Source organism: Macrobrachium nipponense, chromosome 43 (genome assembly GCF_015104395.2).
Source record: "Macrobrachium nipponense isolate FS-2020 chromosome 43, ASM1510439v2, whole genome shotgun sequence".
Lineage (NCBI taxonomy): Eukaryota > Metazoa > Arthropoda > Malacostraca > Decapoda > Palaemonidae > Macrobrachium > Macrobrachium nipponense.
In genome coordinates this window covers 4,703,797-4,726,709 of record NC_061104.1, presented here as the reverse complement: position 1 = coordinate 4,726,709, position 22,913 = coordinate 4,703,797, and the positions used below count along the sequence as shown (strand labels likewise).

General features: G+C 36.2%; 1 protein-coding gene across 1 annotated transcript; it reads left to right on the top strand.

Annotated features, from left to right (window-relative positions):
* The first annotated feature begins 467 nt into the window (after positions 1 to 467).
* On the top strand, positions 468 to 18,621 carry LOC135214005 (chorion peroxidase-like). Its single transcript, XM_064248104.1, has 15 exons — positions 468 to 619; positions 7,473 to 7,639; positions 8,103 to 8,274; positions 8,438 to 8,572; positions 9,413 to 9,567; positions 9,994 to 10,141; positions 10,592 to 10,703; positions 11,198 to 11,324; positions 11,737 to 11,843; positions 13,274 to 13,460; positions 13,950 to 14,076; positions 14,856 to 14,976; positions 15,098 to 15,188; positions 15,572 to 15,747; positions 18,032 to 18,621. Exons 1-15 carry the CDS (start codon positions 565 to 567, stop codon positions 18,183 to 18,185), a joined length of 2,034 nt encoding a protein of 677 aa, XP_064104174.1. The 5' UTR covers positions 468 to 564; the 3' UTR covers positions 18,186 to 18,621.
* Positions 18,622 to 22,913: the final 4,292 nt, after the last annotated feature.

Sequence of the window (22,913 nt, the reverse complement as noted above, 5' to 3'; positions counted from 1 at the left end):
ATTAAATGGTGGATCATCTTTGTTGCGTCCTGGTTTCTCAATCATTTTAGAGGTAAACTGCCTTATTTAGTTGCTTGAGTTACTTATAATATATACAAAAATATTGTTATATTAATTCTTTAGTCATTAATAATTCTAGCCCGCCAAATATTAGGGAAAAGCTTCAGGAGAGTCAGTTCGTACTAAAGACTAGTACCAAGTATGGTCAAGAATGTCTCGTGAAGAGTATACCGACTTCTTTTGGGAACGAATACTGTCACTGGGCAATGAAGCAACATTCTTAACTTCTTATACCTCTGGGAACACAGAGGCACCAACGTAGCTACCTGGAAAGCGTTTAATCGCAACTTTTAAGAACGCATTTCAACACTTTGAAACCCGGAGTACTTGAGATTTAGGAGACTTCCACGTCCGAAACGACGTATCCTAACCCTCACGGACTCCGTAGACTCGGAGGTGACAGGTGAAGAAGAGGCAACTCGCCCTTCGGCTTCTCAGTCCACATCAGACCACAGACGAAGTTAAACTCGTTCCCAGTGTCTTCCCAAGTGTCGTCTTTACGCCATGGCCGTGCCATTGCTTAGATTATTCGCGTTATTATTGGTGTTAGGAGTCCATGGTGAGTTGGAGGAGTCTTTACGTCCTTAAGGAGAGTGTAAGGATCATGTTTAATTGTGCAAAGCTTAGTGGGAATAGAAGTTGCCGGTTGTTCGGTGATATCAACGCACTGACAGCACCTATCTGAGGGACTGTGGCGGAGCGAGGAAGATTGTCGCTGATCGTTTTTTATTCTTTTAATATAAAACTAACCGTTGTTTGTTTTAGTACGTAAGTACTACTTGTAAAATAAGTATCCATGAGGACGTAAGGCCGTAATTTGCGCGTAATAACGCATGCGAAAGCACTCAAAAGCGTTTCATTTTGAGTTATGTCAGGGTTAGTCGGTACGGACATGTGCGAGCAATAACGGTATATACGGTAAGATGGAACCTCGTTATAGCGAACTCGTTGTAGAATATCGTCCCGACAAATAAAATATATGGATAATAGTTTATAGTCGTAGACGTTTTACTTTATATTGATCATTTACAGCTCATATTCGCCAGTTGGGTACATTAGTTGCTCCTTGAAGGTCGTTATATGCAACGTATAGTTGCATATAACGACTTGATGCTTAGGCTGAGAAAAACCTTTTCAAGTATAAGGTGCGGAGATGTCTTATAACGGGTCTAAACCCCTTTCCCCTTGTTTCTCCACCCCCTCCCCTTTTAGGAAAGACACCTAACCGCAGGTGACGCCGTGACGGTAGATAAGTCTATTGCCTTAAAATTTTAGGCTAAGCTGCGTTATCAACATTTTAAAGTTAAAATAACTTTGGCATAATTAGATTTGTCTTAACCTTGACAATATCCCTTGATGAAATATTTTACCTGCAAAGAAACTTTTAAATTTACCTGTAAATAGGCGAAACTTTAACAAGCAATTTACCTATTCGTTGAAACTTAAAATTTACCTTTCAAATACAAGACATTATGGTCAACAATTTACTTGCAAGCCAAAGAAACGAGCACAATTTAAGTATACTCTTATTAAAATCTTAAACAATTTGACAGAAAAAATGACAGGGTGTCCACAAAGTCCTAGTACCATTCTGAGCAATAGATGCTTGTAACGGTACTGGGATTTTATGGCCACCCTGTATGCTGACGTGGTATTTCCACTCACAAGAGAAAGGTTTGAGAAAGAGAGAGAGAGAGAGCTGTCCACTTAAACTATAGGAATGCAGGCTTACCCACAGTCAAGTCTCGAGTGTCAGACTTTTCCTTGATCCCAACCAGTGGGGGAAGGCAGACACGCTATGGGGGTTGTTTGTGGGGTCATTTAAAAACCTGTTTCGTCCAAGGCTCTCTTCACCTGTTATTAGTATAGCCTGATGACCCGTTCGCCCTAGTGCCTGGTTAACGCTAGACCGATGTCCTTACTTTTTTTTTAGATTTTTTTTTTTATTTCAGTGGTCCACACTTTCTTTTAACTTCAGACTTTTAAAAGTAGCTGCCATTATCCTTAGTACGAGATCTTATGCGAGTTGATTTCATAGGCCTACTTGTGCCAGCACTTAATAATGTTGATTTTTTTTCACAAAGGCAGGTTTATTTTTTATATAAGTGTTAGGATACTCTTAAGTGTGCGTCTTTAATTCAGGGTTCAGTTGTTAAAGTAATTGTTTATTCCCGTATTGTTTGTATTCTAGTAGAACTAGCACTGATTAGAGCTGGTTTTATAGGGGAAAACATTCGTAGATTTTATATTGTTGTCTTGTATTTTGTAGGCCCCTGGAAATCCCTTAGATATATTAACTTGTCGTAGGCCTATGTATACGCTTGGAAATGAAACTTTTGAAATTAACCACAATTCCATACCGCCATGACTGTTAAATTTCCAAGAATGGTAGAGAGAATCATCCTGGAAAGAAAAATAATTAAATCTGCTGGAATTAGATCCATGTTGGTTGAATACTGATATTGATAAGTGAAAAGTTATTTGATTTTGTTATAGACCTAAAAATTGAACCATAATCAGACTTGTAGTTTGGTATGATAAACTTTGGTATTTCGACATTATTAATTATTATTATCACGATATAAACTTCAACTCGGCTAATGACTAGTTCTGTGAGATGTCTGTTGGTTTGAAATCCTCAGGAGGTCCACACTAGGCCTAAGTTACCCTGCCAAACCACGAGTTGTCACTGTTATCTTGTTTTTCAATCTTCTAGGATGCATACCAAACAGCATTCTCTCTCTCTCTCTCTCTCTCTCTCTCTCTCTCTCTCTCTATCTCTCTCTCTCTCTCTCTCAGGCTTAAGGAGGAATGTCTTAGATGCTTTCGATAATAAATACTAAATGTAGGTCAGATTCCGTTGTAGATTATCATTAAAACCCATCTTGGTTTATTTTTGGAAACGGCCATTCAGTAGTTTCTCAAGTCAACACCCCCAGTTGACTTGTAAAGTCACTGGTTTTAGTTTAATAGGGAGTCTTTATTCATTTTGCGTAGGCCTAGTTTTAATTTCAGAGATGTGTAGCAATTTTTCGCTCCTTTTTCTCGTTACCATTCTCGTCCTTTAATCTCATGGAGTTAATGTGAGCTAATTATACCAATCTTTTAGTAGTAACTTAATTTATATCACTCTTCTGTTTGAATAGAGCTATCGAACTCCTTTTGGAGAAAGCTTTCATTCACTGTAGTGACGAAAACCTAGATTATCGCTGAAAACCTTTGATTTATGATATAAAAAGACCTTGCAATTTAAATTACTTTTACCCATTTTACTGACCGAAATCTGTAGATACAAAATTATATGTATTTGCTATTTATAGAAGATTGAGTGATATCCTGTTTCATAAAGATAGCAAAGACGCATAAGTGAACTGACTACAAAAAACTAGACTATAGTAGGTTATAGGTGGCAAATGGCAGTATATTATCAGTAGCCTGTACTTTTTAAGTTTATTTTTAATAGCTTTATAGTTTATAATAGTCAAGATGCACTACTATGAACCCTTACAACATTCAAATGACAGTGTACAGCAGTAGCTTTTAGGTGTCAAATGACTGTGTATATCAGTAGCTTTTTAGGTGTCAAATGACTGTATATCAGTAGCTTTTTGGTGTTAAATGACTGTATATCAGTAGCTTTTAGGTGTCAAATGACTGTGTATATCAGTAGCTTTTAGGTGTCAAATGCCTGTGTATATCAGTAGCTTTTTAGGTGTCAAGTGACTGTGTATATCAGTAGCTTTTTAGGTGTCAAGTGACTGTATATCAGTAGCTTTTAGGTGTCAAATGCCATTGTATATCAGTAGCTTTTAGGTGTCAAATGCCAGTGTATATCAATAGCGTTTAGGTGTCAAATGACTGTGTATATCAGTAGCTTTTTAGGTGTCAAATGACAGTGTTTATCAGTAGCTTTTTAGGTGTCAAATGACTGTGTATAGCAGTAGCTTTTTAGGTGTCAAATGACAGTGTATATCAGCATCTTCTGTCGGTCAAGTAAGAGTTTATACGAGTGGCATGCAGGTGTCAGACGACTTATCTGTCAGTAGCCTGTACTTGTTTTTGGAACCATAGTTTATGGAAGTCAGGGACTTTGTCAGAACCTTATAACGGTCAAGTGTCGGTGTGTATCAGTAGCTTCTATTTGAGCAAGAACGGTCAAGTAACAGTTTACATGACATATCTTGGTTATAAACGTCCAGTTACAGATAGATAACCACGGCTATCTACCGCAATCACATGTACCGCAATTTATCGCCGGTCACGGATCGCTTGAAGTGGCGCCACTTCCCGTCTGATAGAAGTCTCGGAAAATCCCACCGTCGCATCGTGTTTATATATATATATATTTGGCCGCGCAAGATACCAATTTTTTTTTTTTCTTACAGAATCGTACGCACGATGTACAGATAGTAGTTGGTTTTACACGAATAAAAACTCATTTCTGCCGCGTTTCAAAGAGGTCTATTGAGAAAATAATTATTTTTATGCATTGTTTTGGCCTAATTACGATATCGCTGTTTCAGTTATTTTAAAAACATCAAAGCTAAGACGAACTCAATGCCAGTAGGTTACTAAGTAGGCTACTTCCATGGATAGTACCAATAGGTTAATGATTCTACTTTAATTCCACAGTAGGCCTAGTCATGAATAGTACCAATAAGCTAACGATTCTACTTTTAGTTCCACGATAGGCCTAATGATGAATAGTGCCAATAGATTAATTATTCTACCATAATTCCACAGTAGGCTTAACCATAGTTAATACTAATAGGCTAATGACTTATTTTAATTCCACAATAGGCCTAAAGCGGCCCCCACCCCCACGCTCAAATTTTTGGTCCAATTTTTTTATGTCAAATTATTTGACATGAATTTGATCGTGTGTGGCGTAATTTGATGGCCTAAAAGGTTTGATGTCAAATTTTTTACTGATCTGATTTCAGTAGATATTTTTTGAGCCAACGTCAAATAATTTGTGCGTGTGGGGTACCTAGCAATAATTTGCGCAAATTAGTTAGTGATTAGACATAATCTTAGGAGGACGTGCGCGGCTTTATCGTCATCATGGCTCCAACAAAACATGAAAAGAAATTTCTTCTTGAGCTTATTGATGTTTATAGAAGTTTACCACGACTTGGAACTAATTCTCAGTTCATTTAATAAAGGAGCATGACCAAATCGTTCACGACACAAATGCCATTGCTGGAACCACTTTCGTCTCTTTCGTTTGTGTGTGCTCTTCAACGCTAAGCCAAGAGCCAACGCTGTATATGCATCCATGATGACACTCGGGAGCAAAATGAAAATTTGATGAGAAGTTTGACATAAAAAAATTTGACCAAAAATTTGAGCGTGTGTGGGCCGCTTAACCATGGATTATACCAATAGACTGAGACAATAGTTTAAATTCCCACAATAGGCTAACCACTGAATTAACATTTCCACAATCAGGAATAAAAAAAGCAATTCCATCAGTATTCACTATCTCATGGAAGACTGTGAAAGCGTGGACACTTTTTTCATCTTTTTTTATTATGAATATCTGGAAACACTACAATTTGCGCTTATTGCAAGACTTTCCATTCCGATGACTCGGCGATTCGCCCAGTGAATTTTTCCTTTGTGCTTTATTTATCGAGTGAGTTGCGGTTCTTGGGGGCTAGTGAAAGTTTTCTTCTGGTCTGGTAATTTGCTTAGAATATATATATATATATATATATATATATATATATATATATATATATATATATATATATATATATATATATATATATATATATATAGATATAGATATAGATATAATTACATGTACTATGTATTATATGTACAATAATTATATATGTAAATGTATGCGTATATGATAATTGATAGTGTGTGTACAATAATTAGTGTATGTAAGTGTATGAATGTGAATATTATTTGATACGTTGTGTATGTATAATTGTGGTTGTATATATAGATAAAATTCATTTAAGCAAATAAAGTACTTTAGCAAGTTAAGATATTAACCAAATTCAATAAGTCGGTTAATATTGCTTTAACAATTTATCTTCATAGAATTACTCTGTGAATCATTTGATGGCGAATGTCCCAGGTACCCGAGAAATATACTAGAGGATTGTGTTTTCCAAGATGTGAGATAGCAGTTGGTAATTGTGTTGTATTTTGAGCAAAGATCGCTGAAATCTGGTAATGGCTTTGTCTGTCCGTCAGCAACTTTTTTCTGTCTTCAGATCTTAAAACTACAGAGGCTAGAGGGCTGCAAATCGTTATGTTGTTCATCCACCCACTAATCCTCAAACCTACCAAATTGCAGCCTGTTAGCCCCAGTAGTATTTATTTTATTTAAGGTTGAAGTTAGCCATAATCATGCATCTGGCAATGATATAGGATGGGTCACCAGCGGGCCATGGCTGAAAGTTTCATGGGCTGCGTCTCATACGCATGATATGGTGTACAGAAAACTTTCTTCAGCACATTTTTTACTCTTTTCTCTAGAATATTTCCCAATAATTTCTGTGCCATTAGGTTAAAGAGGGTGCAAGTAATTGGTATATGCTTGTACGGAATTTAAACTCTTCTTGATCAGTGGCTGTATAACAACTTACCTTAGGTAAAGGTTACTTTATGTTGATGTTGGAGTCAATAGAATTGCCTTGATTATCTACTTGGTAATTTCATTTGAGAGAGGATTAAAAACTGGCCTTTGGTAGGTGCTTTTTTAAAGTAACAAGGGGATGGTACTGTACCATGAAAGTAAAAGAACTGACTGTTTTGGAAATAAAATTTATAAAATTCTGTCATATGGTTGGAGAAATCTTTGCATCTGACTTTCCAAGTGGTTTTTTTATCTTTTAAGAAATTGTTCAATTTAATCTGGAGTAACATGGAGTTCATTCTCACTCAGAAACTGTTTATTGTGGAACATTCTTCTTACATTCTCAACAGAGGTTTACCAAACAGTTTTATGTATATTTTATTCTTGTAATTTTTTTTCTTCATTAATGGTGTTCCCTAAGGGGGAGGGGTATTGCCATTAATGAATCTCGCATGATGCACTGTAAGCATTACTGAAGGTTCTCTGCGGTGTCCCTTGGGCTCTTAGCTGCAACCCCTTTCATCCCTTATACTGTACAGTATCTGTTCATATTCTATGTTCATATTCTAATATGAACAGTCATCCATCTTACTTTCCACCTAACAATTGTTTCATAGTACTGTATGACTGTGAGGTGTTCCTCCTGTTACCCACTATACCTTTAACACTTTTGAGACTCTATTTCCCTTTCAGCACAGAATGACCTGATAAGTCCCAGTTTTTGGCCTAAATTTTATATTCCATTCTAGGCCAATAATGGGGCTTGATTTATTGTCTCAAGAAGTGGAAAATCATCCCAAATCCTATTTTTCAGCATCCTTTGGCCACAGAGAAGGGGAGTGCATTGAGGTAGGATATGCCAGATCCGCTGGGAGTCTCCTACATCAAGGCTACGAGGCCACCAAGAAAGCCGTTCTTGAACGATGGGCCACAGAGGACAAAGAAAAGAAACCGTACAAGCTATCTCCTCTCCTAGTAAACGTAAGTATACCCTGAGATATAAAGTGTATATTTATATACGTATATACATACAATAATGCATGATTATCAGAGATGTTAAGTCATTTAAGTAAAGGAGACTGTGTATTATATCTGCACTGGAATATTTTTTAGATAGATATGCTAACAGCAATTCCACTTAATTCCTCACCTAAATCTACCTGTACTAGACACTTAAACAGAAAAAAAAATATGGTAGCTGATAAGATCAAAGGTCTGCTTAGTGTGGGTATTAACTGTTTTGAAATGGAATGAGATGTCTTGACTTTTGGCAGTCTAGTATGCCAGTAAACTCAAAGTTTGACAGTGCAGTGAATAATTTATAAAGTTGTGAAAGTTGATTTTTGTTATTTGACTTAAAAACAGGCATTAACCAAAGCAAAAAATACTCAAGTACTCAACCTTTCTTCTCAAAAATGCATAAAATTTTCTTTTTTCCCTGAAGGTCACTCGAACTGGCCAGCTCTTGGAAGATGCTTCAAAGGTTATAGTGGACATGATCCGGAAGACTAGGGTGGGCAAAAGATGTCCTGGGGACTGGCTTCTCAAAGGGCTTGAGAAACACGTTGTGCCTCTCATCAACCTTGACAAAGAACTCGCAGAGGAAATGGGGCTGGGTGAGTGAATTTTAGTACTTCATCATCTCAGGAATATGGAGAGTGCTGTAAATGTTTGTTGTAAATTTCTCTGAAGGTTCTTTATGCTGTTATAACACCCATACTGTACTTAGGAGTAATATAGTTTTCATATAATGTATATCTGGTTTTTCATCTCTTTCAGTGATGTCCTTCAGATGTATGGTGGGGTCCCCTTATCCCAACGTGGATGGATCATGTATCAATCAAGAGTCACCTGACTTGGGTTCGGTTGGGTCAAAGTTTCTTCGTCTACAACCGGCAGCAGCTGGAAAGGATGGTTAGTTTAAAGTCCCTTTTAATGAATGAGTACTCTAGTTACATACTTTTTGAGCTTTAGGACACCTTTCCCAAAGTTCTTAGCCCACTGATTACTGGATGCTGGCACAGTAGTTGAAAGAGCAGCTGCCATGATCTGGCTTTTGTAACTTGGCCCCATGTTGGTCCTAACTAAATTAGCTACAGCTATAACCTTGTTCATGAATTTTATACCCTCTATTTTGAATGAATTTTATTTTCTGAACCAAGTATGGCTTTGTAAGTAGGGTTCAGTCGTGCTTTGTACATTGAAAGAGTTTAAATTCAAATGAGACTATATTGGTAGTATGAACTTGCTGATGGGACAAACATGGAAAAGACAAAAGATGAATGGATTTGGCCCTCATCTTGAACTTGATTTTGGATGTGATGGCCCCTGAGACCCTAAAGGTCAAGTTTGCCTCCAGGTGGTTCTACTAGGGTAGCTATTTATGGAAAAATTATTCTGATAAGTTTTGTGTGGATCCTCATAATATATGTATTCAAAAGCTTAGCTTTACTAAGGAATTTTGTCTGCATTGTAAATGAGAATGTTCACTTAGTCCTTAGACATAAAACTGCTCTATTTTTCATACAATTTATATTATGATGGTACTGGTGTAGTTATTCAGAGGCATTGTTCATTTTCAGCTGTTTAGAATGGGTATTTTAACAGTTTGTTCTCAGTAACTTCAAAATTATATCACAGGAAGGTAAAACTTCATTTAGATCAAGGCAAATAAAGTATTCCACATTTTAGTACCCCCACACAATATTATGTCCTTACCTTTAGGTATTGAAGTTTAGTGTCATTTTATTTCAGGATTTACAATTCGGTCTTCGGTGAATGATGGGAAGAAACTTCCATCTGCCAGAACAGTTGCTGAAGTTTTGAGGAAACACCTGAAAAAGCCTACAGTGTACGGGATCTTCACTGAATGGGCCCACTTCGTTCAGAGGGACACCTTCAGTATTCCTGTGAGTGTTGGGTTTCATTAATTGGTCGTTGTGAATGTTTTCAAAGTATACTGTACTAGTACTTCATATATGTACTAACTACTGAACAGTGAAGTTGGGCTTTCAGATTGCTTCAGGAAGAATGGAAGTTAGTATGAATATATCACTCAAATTGGGAAATTTTTGGACATAGTAATAGTAAGCACACCTACTACTGCATGACTGTAAAAAAAGGACTAAGCTTGCTGAATTTATAGTTTCATTTTAAGCACTATTTGGTTAAATGTTAGAACAATGCTTTGTAAATCTTTGGTGTTAAGTTTTGTAATTTTTGTTTGTTAAACTTGCAATTAAAGAAAAATGTAAATGTTGTCATTGGAAAGGGTTTCAAATTATGGTTCTGCAAATGTAGGTTTTAAATTGCCTTTTTATAATTCTTTTGCACAGGAGTCCCCATTGGCTGACAACATAGATTGCTGTGCTACCCCTGAAGCTGAGGATTGTGAGCCAATTCAAGTTGATAAGAATGATGCCCTCTTTTCGACTCGACCTTGCATAAACTTCAGGAGGTCTGCTCGTGCCCAAGCCATTCTTGGTATGTATTGCCTGTGATTGTTTTGCATATTCTGCATTATGTTTATTTATATATATGTATATACTCAAGATCACTGCTACAGATAATGCACGCTGCTATAATCTGAATTGTGCTTATGCATTAACATTATTGCCAGAAACTGAAGTGGCCCAGATAACTTTGTTGATGCTATTCCCTATTTGAGAAATCTTGTAACATCAGAGGAGCATAATTTTGTTTGAACTTTAGTTGGTTGCCCTTCGTGACAACGGTATTGGGGTCAAATAGGTAATATAGTTAGCAAAATAAAAAACTAGCTTGTCCTAATTGTTTGGAGGTGATAATAAATTTGCAACAAGTCTTTGAAATTTTTAAAACTATAATATATTAAATATAGTGTACGTATTTAAAGACTGTTTATCCATCTAGATAAACTATTTAAAATTTCTCAAGGCAAAATTCTCTTGACAGGTCATCGAGAAACTCTTTCAACTGTATCGACATTCCTTGACGCATCCCCTGTGTATGGCCATACAGATAAGGTAGCCTTCACAAGGAAAACTGGATACTTTGGTTACCTCAAGTAAGTACATTTTGTAATCTCTGGTGAATGCAGTTAATTTTCAGGAGTAATTTTACTTAGAGTAGTCAGTGTTTGGGGAACCTATAGCTTTCAGAATGCGTGACACATTTCTCTTGACCTTGTACTGTTAAATTTCTGGTTCGTATTGGTATTTCCTTGTGCTCCAGAAGTAAATGACATGTCTTTACAACAAATATTTTAAAAGTAGTATAAGTACGTATTACCACAGAAACCTGAACTATGCCTATCAATTACTCTGGAGCACAAAAGGCTTCCAGTTCCAAGTTTATGTATTTGATGAGATAAGCATACATATTTTTTGGATGTTTTTTAAAAGTTTATTTGTATTCTCCATTTTGAGTTCTTATGTATGTGTTATATTGTGTGAATGATGTTGGCAGTTCTTTGTGGAAATTCAGTATTTAGGGTTTTCTTAAGGGAAAAACTATTAAAAGCATATAGGTAGTAAGTTCTACTCCTGTTTGAATTTTCAGAGCACCTGGATTGGATGAAGATGATGAGGATGCTGATGACAAAAAGGTAGAAAAGAAATCTGAAGACACAAAATGTGGAGCTCCTGAGTCTCTGAAAGGGTGTTTCAAACTCTCCAGTGGAGACTGGGTAAGACAATTTATTTAATCTGCTCATGTCCCTGAAGCAATGAAGTTGATTCAAGCTTTCATACCCATTTCATCAGCTTTGGCTCTTCTGACTTTTGTATATAATTTAGGACTGGCAAGCTTACTTTTAAGCCAACAGGAATGCCCTAATGAGAACAATAATCCAAGTCGAGGAAAGCTTCAACTTCTTATGCCCCTTCTAGGTTAAAGGGAACTACCAATAGTCAGTTTTACCCTACGAGTTTTTATAGCCCTCTTGATAGTATTAATAGATGGTTGTTATATGGGAATTTTGATCCTTTACGTATACTAATACATTTACGAAACCACTTTCATTTTTAAATTTTTCATAGTATGGGTATTTTGATCCTTTACATACAATAAGTTTACTAAATCTACCTTTTTTAAAACAGATTGAAGGCCTCAAGTTATTGCTGTTATTAGAGCATAATCGCATTGCTGACCTTCTGGCTGAATTGAACCCTCATTTTGATGATGCTCTCCTCTACAATGAAGCCAGGTAAGTTAGTTAATTTAATGATTTGGTCAAGTTTACACATTGATATTTCAGAGGTTTCAAGTTGTTACTGATTCTTGAAAATGTTCCTGATGTGTCTTACAAAATGAGATTTTGAAGCTTAGTTGCATCGTTTCATGCGAGTCAACTTGATGAAAACTAGCTGGATAGATGGTCTTTGGATAGTTTTAGTATAGACAGGATCTGAACTAATAATAGTGTAGCTGGAACATAGATTTAAAAGTAGAAATGAATCACTTTTGTTATGGATTAAGTGTTTAATAAAACACATTTATAATTTTTAATTTGTGTAACTGGTGAGATTAACTTAATATTATGGTACCTTTGGGTGTGCTTAGTTCCTTGGGCGAGTGGATTTCGCGCTCTGCTACCAATCCGGTGGTCTGAAGTTCGATTCTCGGCTTGGCCAGTGCGAAACCAGAGGAATTTATTTCTGGTGATAGAAATTCATTTCTCGATATATAATGTGGTTCGGATCCCACAATAAGCTGTAGATCCTGTTGCTAGGTAACCAGTTGGTTTCTAGCCACGTAAAAATATCTAATCCTTCGGGCCAGCCTTAGAGATGTTAATCAGCTCAGTGGTCTGGTAAAACTAAGATATACAGGCAGTCCCCGGGTTACGATGGATTCGGGTTACGACGTTCTGAGGTTAAGGTGCTTCTCAATTATATTCCAGGGTTACGACGCCTACAACGCTCATCTGGCAGATGAAATTTGACACCAAAAATGCAAAATAATCAATATTTGAAGGTTTTTTTGATGAAAAATGCAATAAGAATGCAGTTTACATAGTTTTCAATGTACCCAAAGCATTAAAAGTAAGGTTTTCTTAGGATTTTTTTTAAATGTTCTGGCTTACGACTATTTTCGGCTTACAACACGTCTCAAGAACAGAACCGCCGTCATAACCGGGGGACTGCCTGTACTTAACTTTAACTTTGGGTGTGCTTTTATGAGGCTGCTTAAGTAGGAACAGTTTAAATTGCATAGGTAATTTCAGATGTGTTGATGTTAAGCTATCAAAATAAGTAGTAAAATTCTAGTGGGGAAGTTCTCATTAAAATTCTTGAAAGTATAGTTTTGGGAGAATTGACCTAAAATGAGAATAGTGAAGTCGATCATGGAATTATTAAATAGCATGAGAACAGTGAAGTCCAATTATAGATTAATATGAATGTATGAAATTGGTGCAGTCTATTATTATGAAAACAATGATTGTCTTCTAGTATATTAGTTTTGTGACAGAACAACAATGAATGAAAAAATAATGGTTCCCTGTGAAAGATGGTTGTAAGTGACTTATGGTTTCATTTAAGTGCACAATAAAATAAACAGTTTTTATGACCTATTCCTTTTTAGATAAGCTGATTATACATAAAGCCATCATTCTTTATTACTCTTCCATTTTAGACGAATGACCATCGCCCAGTACAACCATATCACCTACGGAGAGTACCTGCCAATTCTTATGGGAGACGAACTCGTCAAGAAGCATTCCCTCAATCCAGGCTCTACAGGTCCAGGCTCTGGTTACATAAAGGAGGTCAACCCTGGTGTTCTGGCTAACTTTGCATCCTCATCTTACAGAAATCCTGCTGTAGGTCATTCTTTTTCTATTTTTCTTTCCATCTTATGTTTTTGAAATCTTGCATGATAGGAGATTACAGCACTGTGCTTAGTTTAGATGTATCTTTCAGTTGAAATTACATTTTCATTTTAGTACTCAATGGTGCTTTTTCCTAGTTTTGTTTTTAGTGTGTTTGATGACAGAAGTCCTAACATCATGAATGCTTAAGATGACTGGCCCAACTACGTATAGTCATGGCTTTTTTAAAATTTAGGGTCCAAACGTAAAATGCACTGAAGATTTTGACTCCTCTCTTACTTAGTGAGTCCAAAGACCAAGGTATTAGAAGTGAAAATAAACATATCAAACATAATCGGGGGATTATAAATTTCATAGGAAGCTTTAAAAGAATTTCCGAAGCAAGCCAAATTTTAAACAAATTGAAGCTCGTAAATTCCTCACTCCAAATTGTGTATCACTAGTATTTAAATAAACCACTAAAATGCACTTTTCATACAGATGTATACCGAATGGAAGGCAGAATGGGGACCTAGTGAATTGGCTGAGTCAACTCATTACGACTCCATTCGAGAAGATGATTACCATGACTACTTGGCTATGGATGTTCAGCGCAGCAGAGACCAAGGTAATTTATTAAGCCAGGGTAAGGTGAAATTAGAAGGGAAAAGGTATTGTAAATTATGGTAGACTAATTGAGTATTGATGTAGTGTAATTTAATCTTTTAAATGTCTGCAAACCAGCTGTTGATTCAGATAACCAATGTGTTTATAGTACGTATACAGCACTGATTCTCTAAAGATGACAATTCTGCTCTGTTGGTGAGAGAAACCACCCATTAGAGGTAACAGCTGCTCATTTGTTATCTATCCCATCATTATGGAAGCTTTAGTTCACCAGACCAAATGGAGACCCACCTTTAGCCAGATCATGTGGCAGACTGCTGACCAATTGTTAAGCAGAAGGGTACTTGAGAATCAAAATTTTAATTTTAATTTCCTTGTACATTTTTTAATGAATCCACATTATTTTATATTATAAACTCTTAAACAAAATCAGCCTTATTGGGAGCCTTATTGTGACATTTTAAGTACTAGAATTTTTGTGGTTCATGATGGTTAAAATTTATAGAGTACTCTACTGTGAACAGTGGTTCAATGAATTAAAAGATATTGGTGATTTTGTCCTTAATGGCTTTACCTGCAGTGTAATGATCTTTTAAGAATACATGTATGAATCTTTTGTCTGCTTTCAAGCTCAAAACTTCAAGCAAAAAATTTCATTTGAAATTTTATATAAACAAACCAACTTTTGTTGAAAACTTAAAAACTTGAGATAAATTTTAGTTGAATATATCTTGTGCAGAAAGGTATTACGCACATTATAGAACTATTCCCTATTCCCAGGTGTGGTGGGCTATTTGGTATGGAGGAGGTTCTGTGATAATGACAAACAGTACAACACCTGGGAAGATCTTGAAAGGGGTCTTTCCAAGGAACTGGTGGCAGAGCTCAAAGTTCTTTATGAGTAAGTAGATCTTCCTTTTCACATGAAATTGGGGTAAATTCAAATCAATGATACTAAAAGTGCATTGTAGTGGACATTTTCTTCATTATAGAAACTCTATTTTTATTTTTTCATGTTGAAGTGATGAGATGGATGACATAGACCCTCAGGTTGCTGTTTTTGAGACTCCTATGGAAGGGGCCGTCATCGGTAAAACGCTGTCATGTTTGGTTGTAAGTACTAAGTGAGGTTAAGAAGTTAAAATTTGTTGTGCTGTTTTTTAATGATTATAGGTTGTTTACATTTAGAGGAATCAGTTTTGCTGTTAGTTATGTATTCTTAATACTCCATTACTTTTAAGATATGTTTGAATATCGTCATTGAGGGTAATTGTCAAATGTTCAGTGTTTTAATCAGTCTTGCTATCTTGCAGTACTTAATAAAAAGTTGTAATGTAATTTTTGAAAAACTTATAACAGCTAATTTATTACTATACTATTATGAGTAATAGGTTTGTCTCTTAGAAAGCTAATACAGTACTATTTAAAATAGTATACTAAAGCCAAAGCTTATTGTAATTCATATGCAGTACATAATGAGAGAACTTTCGATTCAGGCTGACCAATTTGCGCGCTTGAAGACTGGTAACCGTCTGTTCTGGGAGCATGAAACTAGTATGCTGACTGTGGAGCAGAAGGCATGGATTAAGCAGTCCTCCTTAGCGAGATTGCTTTGCAATAACTTGCCTGTTGAGAATGTACCTACCAATGCTTTCCTGCCTGTGTCAGAAACGTAAGTAATTTGTTTTGTATATGTTCTTTTTTTTTTTTTTTTTAATTTTTTTTTTTTGCAGTTCATTAATGTATATACGTATGTACTATCGTGGATGTTAAGAGTTACCTAAACTCATCTTTTACTTTTTCAAGTGGAACTTGCATGGGGATTGCATTATGCTACTTTATATATCACAAACTTAAAACAGGTGCCGGGGGTTTTGCACTGAAATTCTCTAAATTACCAAAATGAAATATTGGAACATGTTTTGTTAGATTAAATTCTTATGGGATGATAGCTGTGCCCTGTTAACATAGTGTAGTGGTTTATTTCGTAGGTTGAGTAGTTACTATAAGTAGATTAGGTAGATTTCTAATAGTTAAGTAATCTTCTTGGTAGGGATAGTAACACTATATGTATTTCATACAGTGTGCTCTAGCATGTTTAATCTAGCTGAAGACTAATTTTCATGTAACATATTACAGGCCTTCATTTTTTTCACTTGTAGATAAACCATACACAAACCATTACTGCTGGTGTAGACTTGTAAATAGCCTAATTCATATTAATCTTAAAATAAAATGGCCTTGACTTTTATCTACATATTTCCTGTATTTGAAGGCAATTACTCTATAACAGCTTATAGCACATATACCCAGGATCCTTGAGGCTTTATTTGTTTGGAAGTCCCTTGATTATGTGACCAGTTGTTGTCTGTTAGAATCCTTGCTCTTCGTTACATTCTAATACTTTTCCAACACTGAGCTATCTGTGTGCGGTTTCATGAACCACAGACAAGACTTCATAAAGTTTATTTAAATCCATTTTGTCATCATGAGCATTGGAAGCTTTCATGCCTTCATATTGCATTATCTCTTCTGGTGCTATCCCAACAAAATTCCTGTACTTTAAATTAGTTTGCTCGGATAGTTTCAGTGAAGCTGAATCTGGGTCTAGTTAAAAGTAGTACTAGAATAGTGTTTTTTTTTTCCTGCTAGCCAGTATGTATACTGTACTGGTGTTAGAGAAACCACTGAAGTCTAATTACAGAAATATGTAGAAAGGGGCTGGGTCTAATTCTTTAATATTTTTATTGATGTCTTCGTGAAAGAGGAAAACTCATTTCCTGGCACTGCAGTTGAGTTTATGAACATGCCCAGCAAATCTTACTAAATAGTGCAGTGTGGATCATCAGATTGCTTGAAATAATGCAGTGTGGTACAGGTATATAAACATGACCATCAAATCACACAAAATGTGATGTGATGTAGATTATCTTGACCATCAAATGACTCAAATTTATCATGAATGAAATAAAATCTTGCAAGAACTGAAACTTGCCTCCTCCTATTCAGTTATCACAAGAACAATGGGTAAATTAGATTGCTGTGAATCCTCTAATTCTTAATATTAATATGTTCAGCTCTAGTACAGAAATACTATGCTAACACTGAAGACTAATTGGAGATTGAACTTATGTATTCAGACAGCTTCAAGTATCAACAGGGCAAAAGAGGTTATAGTAGACTTAATCATCTGCTCCATGTAATTTATAGCTGTTCTGATTAAGTGCTATGCTTAACCAGATGAAGAATTCTGCAGTGACCTTTAGGGTATTGTTTACTTAAGGTGGAAGCACCTTAAGATTAGAACTGGACACCACCATAATCATTCAAACATACCCTATGTTTGGAATAATTAAGATTGAATTTATTTAACTTTTTAACTGTTTACTTCATCTCAGACATGGTTTCATATTTGATATAGAGACTTGAAAAAACTGATAGCACTCAGTACGAAATTTTTTTTGATTTGGTGGCATTTTCCCATTAAATGTCAAGAAATCCCCCTGTAATGGGGTAGTGCTGTCAGTGCACCCCACAAAGTATACTGTAGGTGTTACTTAAGGTTCTTTCCAGCATCCCTTCAGCCCTTAGCTGCAACCTGTTTCATTCCTTTTACTGTACCTCTGTTCATATTCTTTCTTCCTTCTTGCTATCCACCCTCTCCTAACAATGGTTTCATAATGCAACTGCAATGTTTTCCTCCTGTTAAACCTTTCAAAACTTTCTATACTCTTGTTTCTCTTTCAGCGCTGAATGACTCACAGGTCCCAGTGCTTGGCCTTTCTCCTAAATTTTATATTCTGTATATAGAAATTTCTGTCATAATTCTGAGTTAGATTGGTTGGATATGTGTTCTTATCAATATAAGGTAAAGCTAACCTTATTTCATAGTTGACAATCTTTTTAAGCCGACAGAAGAGGACAAGCAAATGGAAAACTTAATTTTCTTTCTACAGAAATCCACTGCTGTCTTGCTCTGAATTGCCAGCACTTACAATCGAGGCCTGGAAGGACACAGCGCTAATAGAAAAGATGAAGCAACTGAAAGAAGGCAAAGCTGCAGAGGGAAGCGAGGCCAAGGAAAGTACTTCGAGGGGTTCGGAACTTTAGTGGAACTAGTAATTATATGCGCTCTCAAAAAAAGACCAAACCAAGTGTAGGTGTCTTGTTCTTACTCCACAAAGGAAATAGGCATTTGATGAAGTCACAAAAGGATGAGATTTTTGTTTGAAATTTCTAAGAAGTTTGTATGTTTGTGAATATAATAATAATAATAATTTTACAATGTGCAGTATAGAACATGTACTAATACTACTGTGCAACATGTATTAAAACTGGGCCTTATAGAACCTAGTGTTCTCTATACCTCATATGTAATACTTTGTCATGTAATATATTTTATGTTCATTTATGTGTTGAATATTTGTTCAAACTTCAGCGATATTAAAAGTTACATCCTCAAATATCTTGAGTGACCGATATTTTTTACATTAATACTTAAGTGTTATGTTGTCCATGTCAGTTATAATAAATTGTTACTTTACGAGTTTTGCATATAATTATCATCCCTAAACATTCATGTCTTGTATGTATAAAGGTATGCAAATGGCTGAAGAATCGGAATACATAGTGTTTTCTAGAAAGTAGTCAACGAACCTAACTGAATACTCGACCAAGTGCCTTAAACTGCAAAAACTTGAGACTAACAAGGAAATCCAGCTTGAAAGCTCCGAAATCGGGGTATGTACTGACCTATCCAAATTAGAATTTTTATTTTTGTCACAAGACAAAAAAAAAAAAAAAAAAAAAATAAGTTATCTGTATAAAACCACCACCTTGGGAATGCTCAGTGGCTTGTTGAGCTAAGAGTTAATAGAACAAATGAATGTTAATATGGATGGCAGAACTGTAGTGGTTGTTTAACTTTAATGTTAGGCACTACTATGTAACATAACAGAATGGTGGAAGTGAGTCACAGAAGATAAAAAAGCAAAGAAAGGTAGCTGTGTGTGCAAAAGAATTGCAAGAGACTATCTGTTGGAATGAAACTTGGAAACAATGTAAATGAAAGACACGTGGCTTAAGGATTGATAAATGGAGAAATTTGGTATAACGTAGGAAAGTAGTGAGAAGGTTAGTGGTTGGACAGATGATATGGATAGGATTTGGAATAAAAAATAATACGGAGGGCATAGGTTTGAATCTTGGTCAGGCAGATGTTGTTATCACGTGTTGTAACCTTTGGCTGACAGTTATACTCTCTATTTATTTAAAAATAAAGTTGTGGGAGTGGGAGAAGTATGATTGTCACTTTTTATATATGCAAATATTCAGCCAAAAGCAAGCGATGAACATCAAATTAATTCTACCTTCACATTGATTTATACCTGACGGAAGTTATAAATCCAATATATGGTTGTGACATTTCAGGAGGCGTAACGACTGCCTGGCTGTCCTACATTGAAATCTGGGAGAAAAGTAGTTTATTTTAGTCAAAGCAAGTGTACAAACAACTAGTCTGTTCTGGCCAGGATCTTACTTGAATTGAAATTAGTCTCCAGACATCATGGATTGCGCCTTAAAGGTTAGAATTTTGCCTTTAGTCCATTAGATAAAATAATAGAATCTGACTGCATGTTTGCATCTCATAAAGTAAGGTGGGGCCGTCGCGAAGGCGAGGTTTAGACCATGAACCTGAACCTTGTTTTAACAGGTTATAAAGGAGCTGTTCCAAAGATAAATTCCCTTTGTTACCACTACCACCACTAGATTCTTCTTCTTTTATTATTATATTATCAAGAAAGGAATAGAACGACCTGGATAATGCAAGTAAAAGAGTATATGAAAGAACTAACAAACTTAAGTAAAATTGGAGCAGTTAAAGACAAACAGTTAAGAGAAATAATAAACAATTGGGACAGAAAAACATGGCAGAAAGAAATTAATGAAAAGTCAATGTTAAGAATCTACAGAAAATATAAAGAAAACATAAGAGGAGAAATCTGGTATGACAACACTGAAAAAACAATGCTGATCAGTAGTGCCAGACTAGGTAGACTAGGATTAGTAGCAATATACTCTTATTGGTAGTTCTAATGAGGGAGGAAGTGGAGAATAGGAAAGATTTTATGAAAGAAATGTGGTATTTCAGAGAGAAGAAGCTCAAAAAACACAAACAAAGGAGGAATAAAAGAAGCAAGGGAGCCTTTTTCATAGGCAAATCCCACCCACTACTACTACTACCAAGATGTAAATTGGTTATAAACGGAATTACTGATATAATAATAAAAAAAAATACAAATAACTTATAGCAAACCCCACAAAACGATAGCATTTTGAAGAGCGTCGTTATATGGGTCGAAAAATGTTAGGATTCGACAGATCGCGAATTTATTGCCAAATATGGAGGAAAGTCTCAGTTAAAAGAAAACTCCATCTGACCTCGGAAAAGATACATGGTTACTTTTAATGTTTAAGCTGTATTTGTTCTCAGACACTTAAAAGCCAATTAAGTAGCATAGGCCTAACTGTGCACGTCTTAAGTGAAGCGGTGCTTTTGGTGCTTCTGAGCCACGACTATATTTGCTATCGAAAACAAAATGGTAATGTTGATAACCCCTACTTATGTTACGAATACCTTGAAAGAAATTCTTTTTGTAAGAAATATGATCATTAAGATGAATATGAAGACTTAAGCCGTGAAGTCCGTATGCGCTAGTGAATATTGGCGCCAGAATCGCTCTTATTTACCAAGCAAACATTCCTTACAGGCGACTTAAAAAGAGGAAAATAAAAGATAAAATCCTTAACAGTGAAACTGCAGCATATTTGATCAAATTACAATGTGTGTCTGACACTGGCCGTCGAATGCGAAAGGCCAACATTGACAGCAGTCAAAAAAAAGCTGTCGGGAAGCGTGTCGCCTATTTGTTGGCCGTTCGGTAAATAGACTCTGTCAATCTGATGTTCCACTTTGAACACGAGGAGGAGGATAGAGAATTCGTTGCCATTTTTAAAGGGCAAGTTCCAGATTCTGAATCGAAAGCAGTAATTTATAAGCAGGTCTTTCTCGAAGTTTCCATAACCATCATGGCTGTTAGAAACACTCATGATTCTACACGCATAGACTGCATTCAGAGATGGGAGTTGTAGTCTGTGGTTTGATTTTCAGACCCACAGACAATTTATAAACCAGCATGCACTGATCAAATTTCTCAATTCCTCTAATACATGGATCTAGAATTTAGGTCAAAGGCCAAGCACTGGGACCCGAGGTCATCCAGCGCTGAAACGTTGACAGTAAAAGCTTTGTAAGGTGTAACACTAACAGGAGGAAAACCTCGGAGTTGGCATTATGAATGAATTGTTAGGGGAGGGTGGAAAGTAAGATGGAAGAAAGAGAATATGAAAGGTAGTAGAGTAAATTTAACGAAATGGGTTGCAGCTATGGGCTGAAGGCAAGCTACAAAAAAATAAATAAATAAATCAAGTAATATCTACAGTACACTGTATGAGGTGCACTGATAGCACTAACCCTCTACCGGGACCTCTAAAACATGAAGTTTATAGTTTAAATGCCAATAATTCTATTGTTCTGTTTAGTTATTGAAGCTTTATTTTAAAATTGTCCTTTTGGGTGATTTTGTTTTGTCACTCCCCCCAATAGGACTGAATCAAAGGCAATTCAGCGCCTCAGTGGCGTGGTTGGTTTGGTGTTTGCTTCTCACCCCGGTGGTCGCGGGTTCGATTCCCGGCCATTCCATTGAGGAGTGAGAGATGTGTATTTCTGGTGATAGAAATTCACTCTCGATGTGGTTCGGAAGTCACGTAAAGCTGTTGGTCCCATTGCTGAATAACCACTGGTTCCATGCAACGTAAAAACACCATACAAACAAACAAACAAAAGCAATTCATGTCTTTATTGTGTGACCCTCGGTTGATGTTCGGTTCCACAAAATATATTTTCTCAATCTCCCCGCCTAGGGTACTTTTTCAGTCACTTTACAATTGATCTCAGGGGCAGAATTCCTCCCCCTTTAAGGCAACATATTATGCCACTAATTGTGAAGGTAGGATGTTGGATTTAGGTCAAGCAGGCCATTACTTAAAGGCAGCCTTTATGTGTTAAGGTACTAAAGGGTATAACAGGCCGAGTGTATATCTTGGGTTTGTACTGGTGAACCAAGACTCGAGTAGCTTCTAAGCACTTTAACTTAATGGATTCCTGTGTACTTATCAGCTGCATTATTATGATTATTTTTTGCTATGCTACCATTTTGGATGTGATACACTTTTAGATTAAGCTCTTAAAGTGAATGTTTAGTGTAGAGTAAGGTCTTACATTGAATGAGTAGCGTAGAGGACAGGTTAGTTTACTTTCAAAACTGAGAAATTGCTGTAAAAACTCTAGAAAATATTAAAAAGTGGTTTATACATTGGACCCTGTAATACATATATGGTGATTTGAGGTCCTACTGTATTATTGTCTTGCAATCAAATCCTCTGTCAGCACTGTCTTCCAAGCATTGCTTAGGAATCCAAACGTGTCAGTTGACTGACCCAAGTTCAGAGATCTATCCTTGGCTTTTCATTCACTTCAGAGCCTTTCAATCATCTACGGGCTGTCATTCACTTCAGAGCCTTTCAGTCATCTACGCGGGCTGTCATTCACTAATGAGCCTTGTTTCAATCATCTACGGGCTGTCATTCAGCAAGAGCCTGTGCTACCATAAGGCCAGCTTAATCTATCCCAACCAACCACATAGAATCCAAGCTTTAATGGTGTCAAGATCCTAGCAAATAATAGTCTTTTTGTAAGTGATAGAACAAAACAATATG

Excerpts from the sequence above, each read along its gene's own strand:
- LOC135214005 (XM_064248104.1), top strand. The coding sequence starts at position 565 with ATGGCCGTGCCATTGCTTAGATTATTCGCGTTATTATTGGTGTTAGGA. Across the intron at positions 8,573-9,412 it reads GGCAGCAGCTGGAAAGGATG|GATTTACAATTCGGTCTTCG; the intron begins GTTAGTTTAAAG and ends ATTTTATTTCAG. Across the intron at positions 11,325-11,736 it reads AACTCTCCAGTGGAGACTGG|ATTGAAGGCCTCAAGTTATT; the intron begins GTAAGACAATTT and ends TTTTTAAAACAG.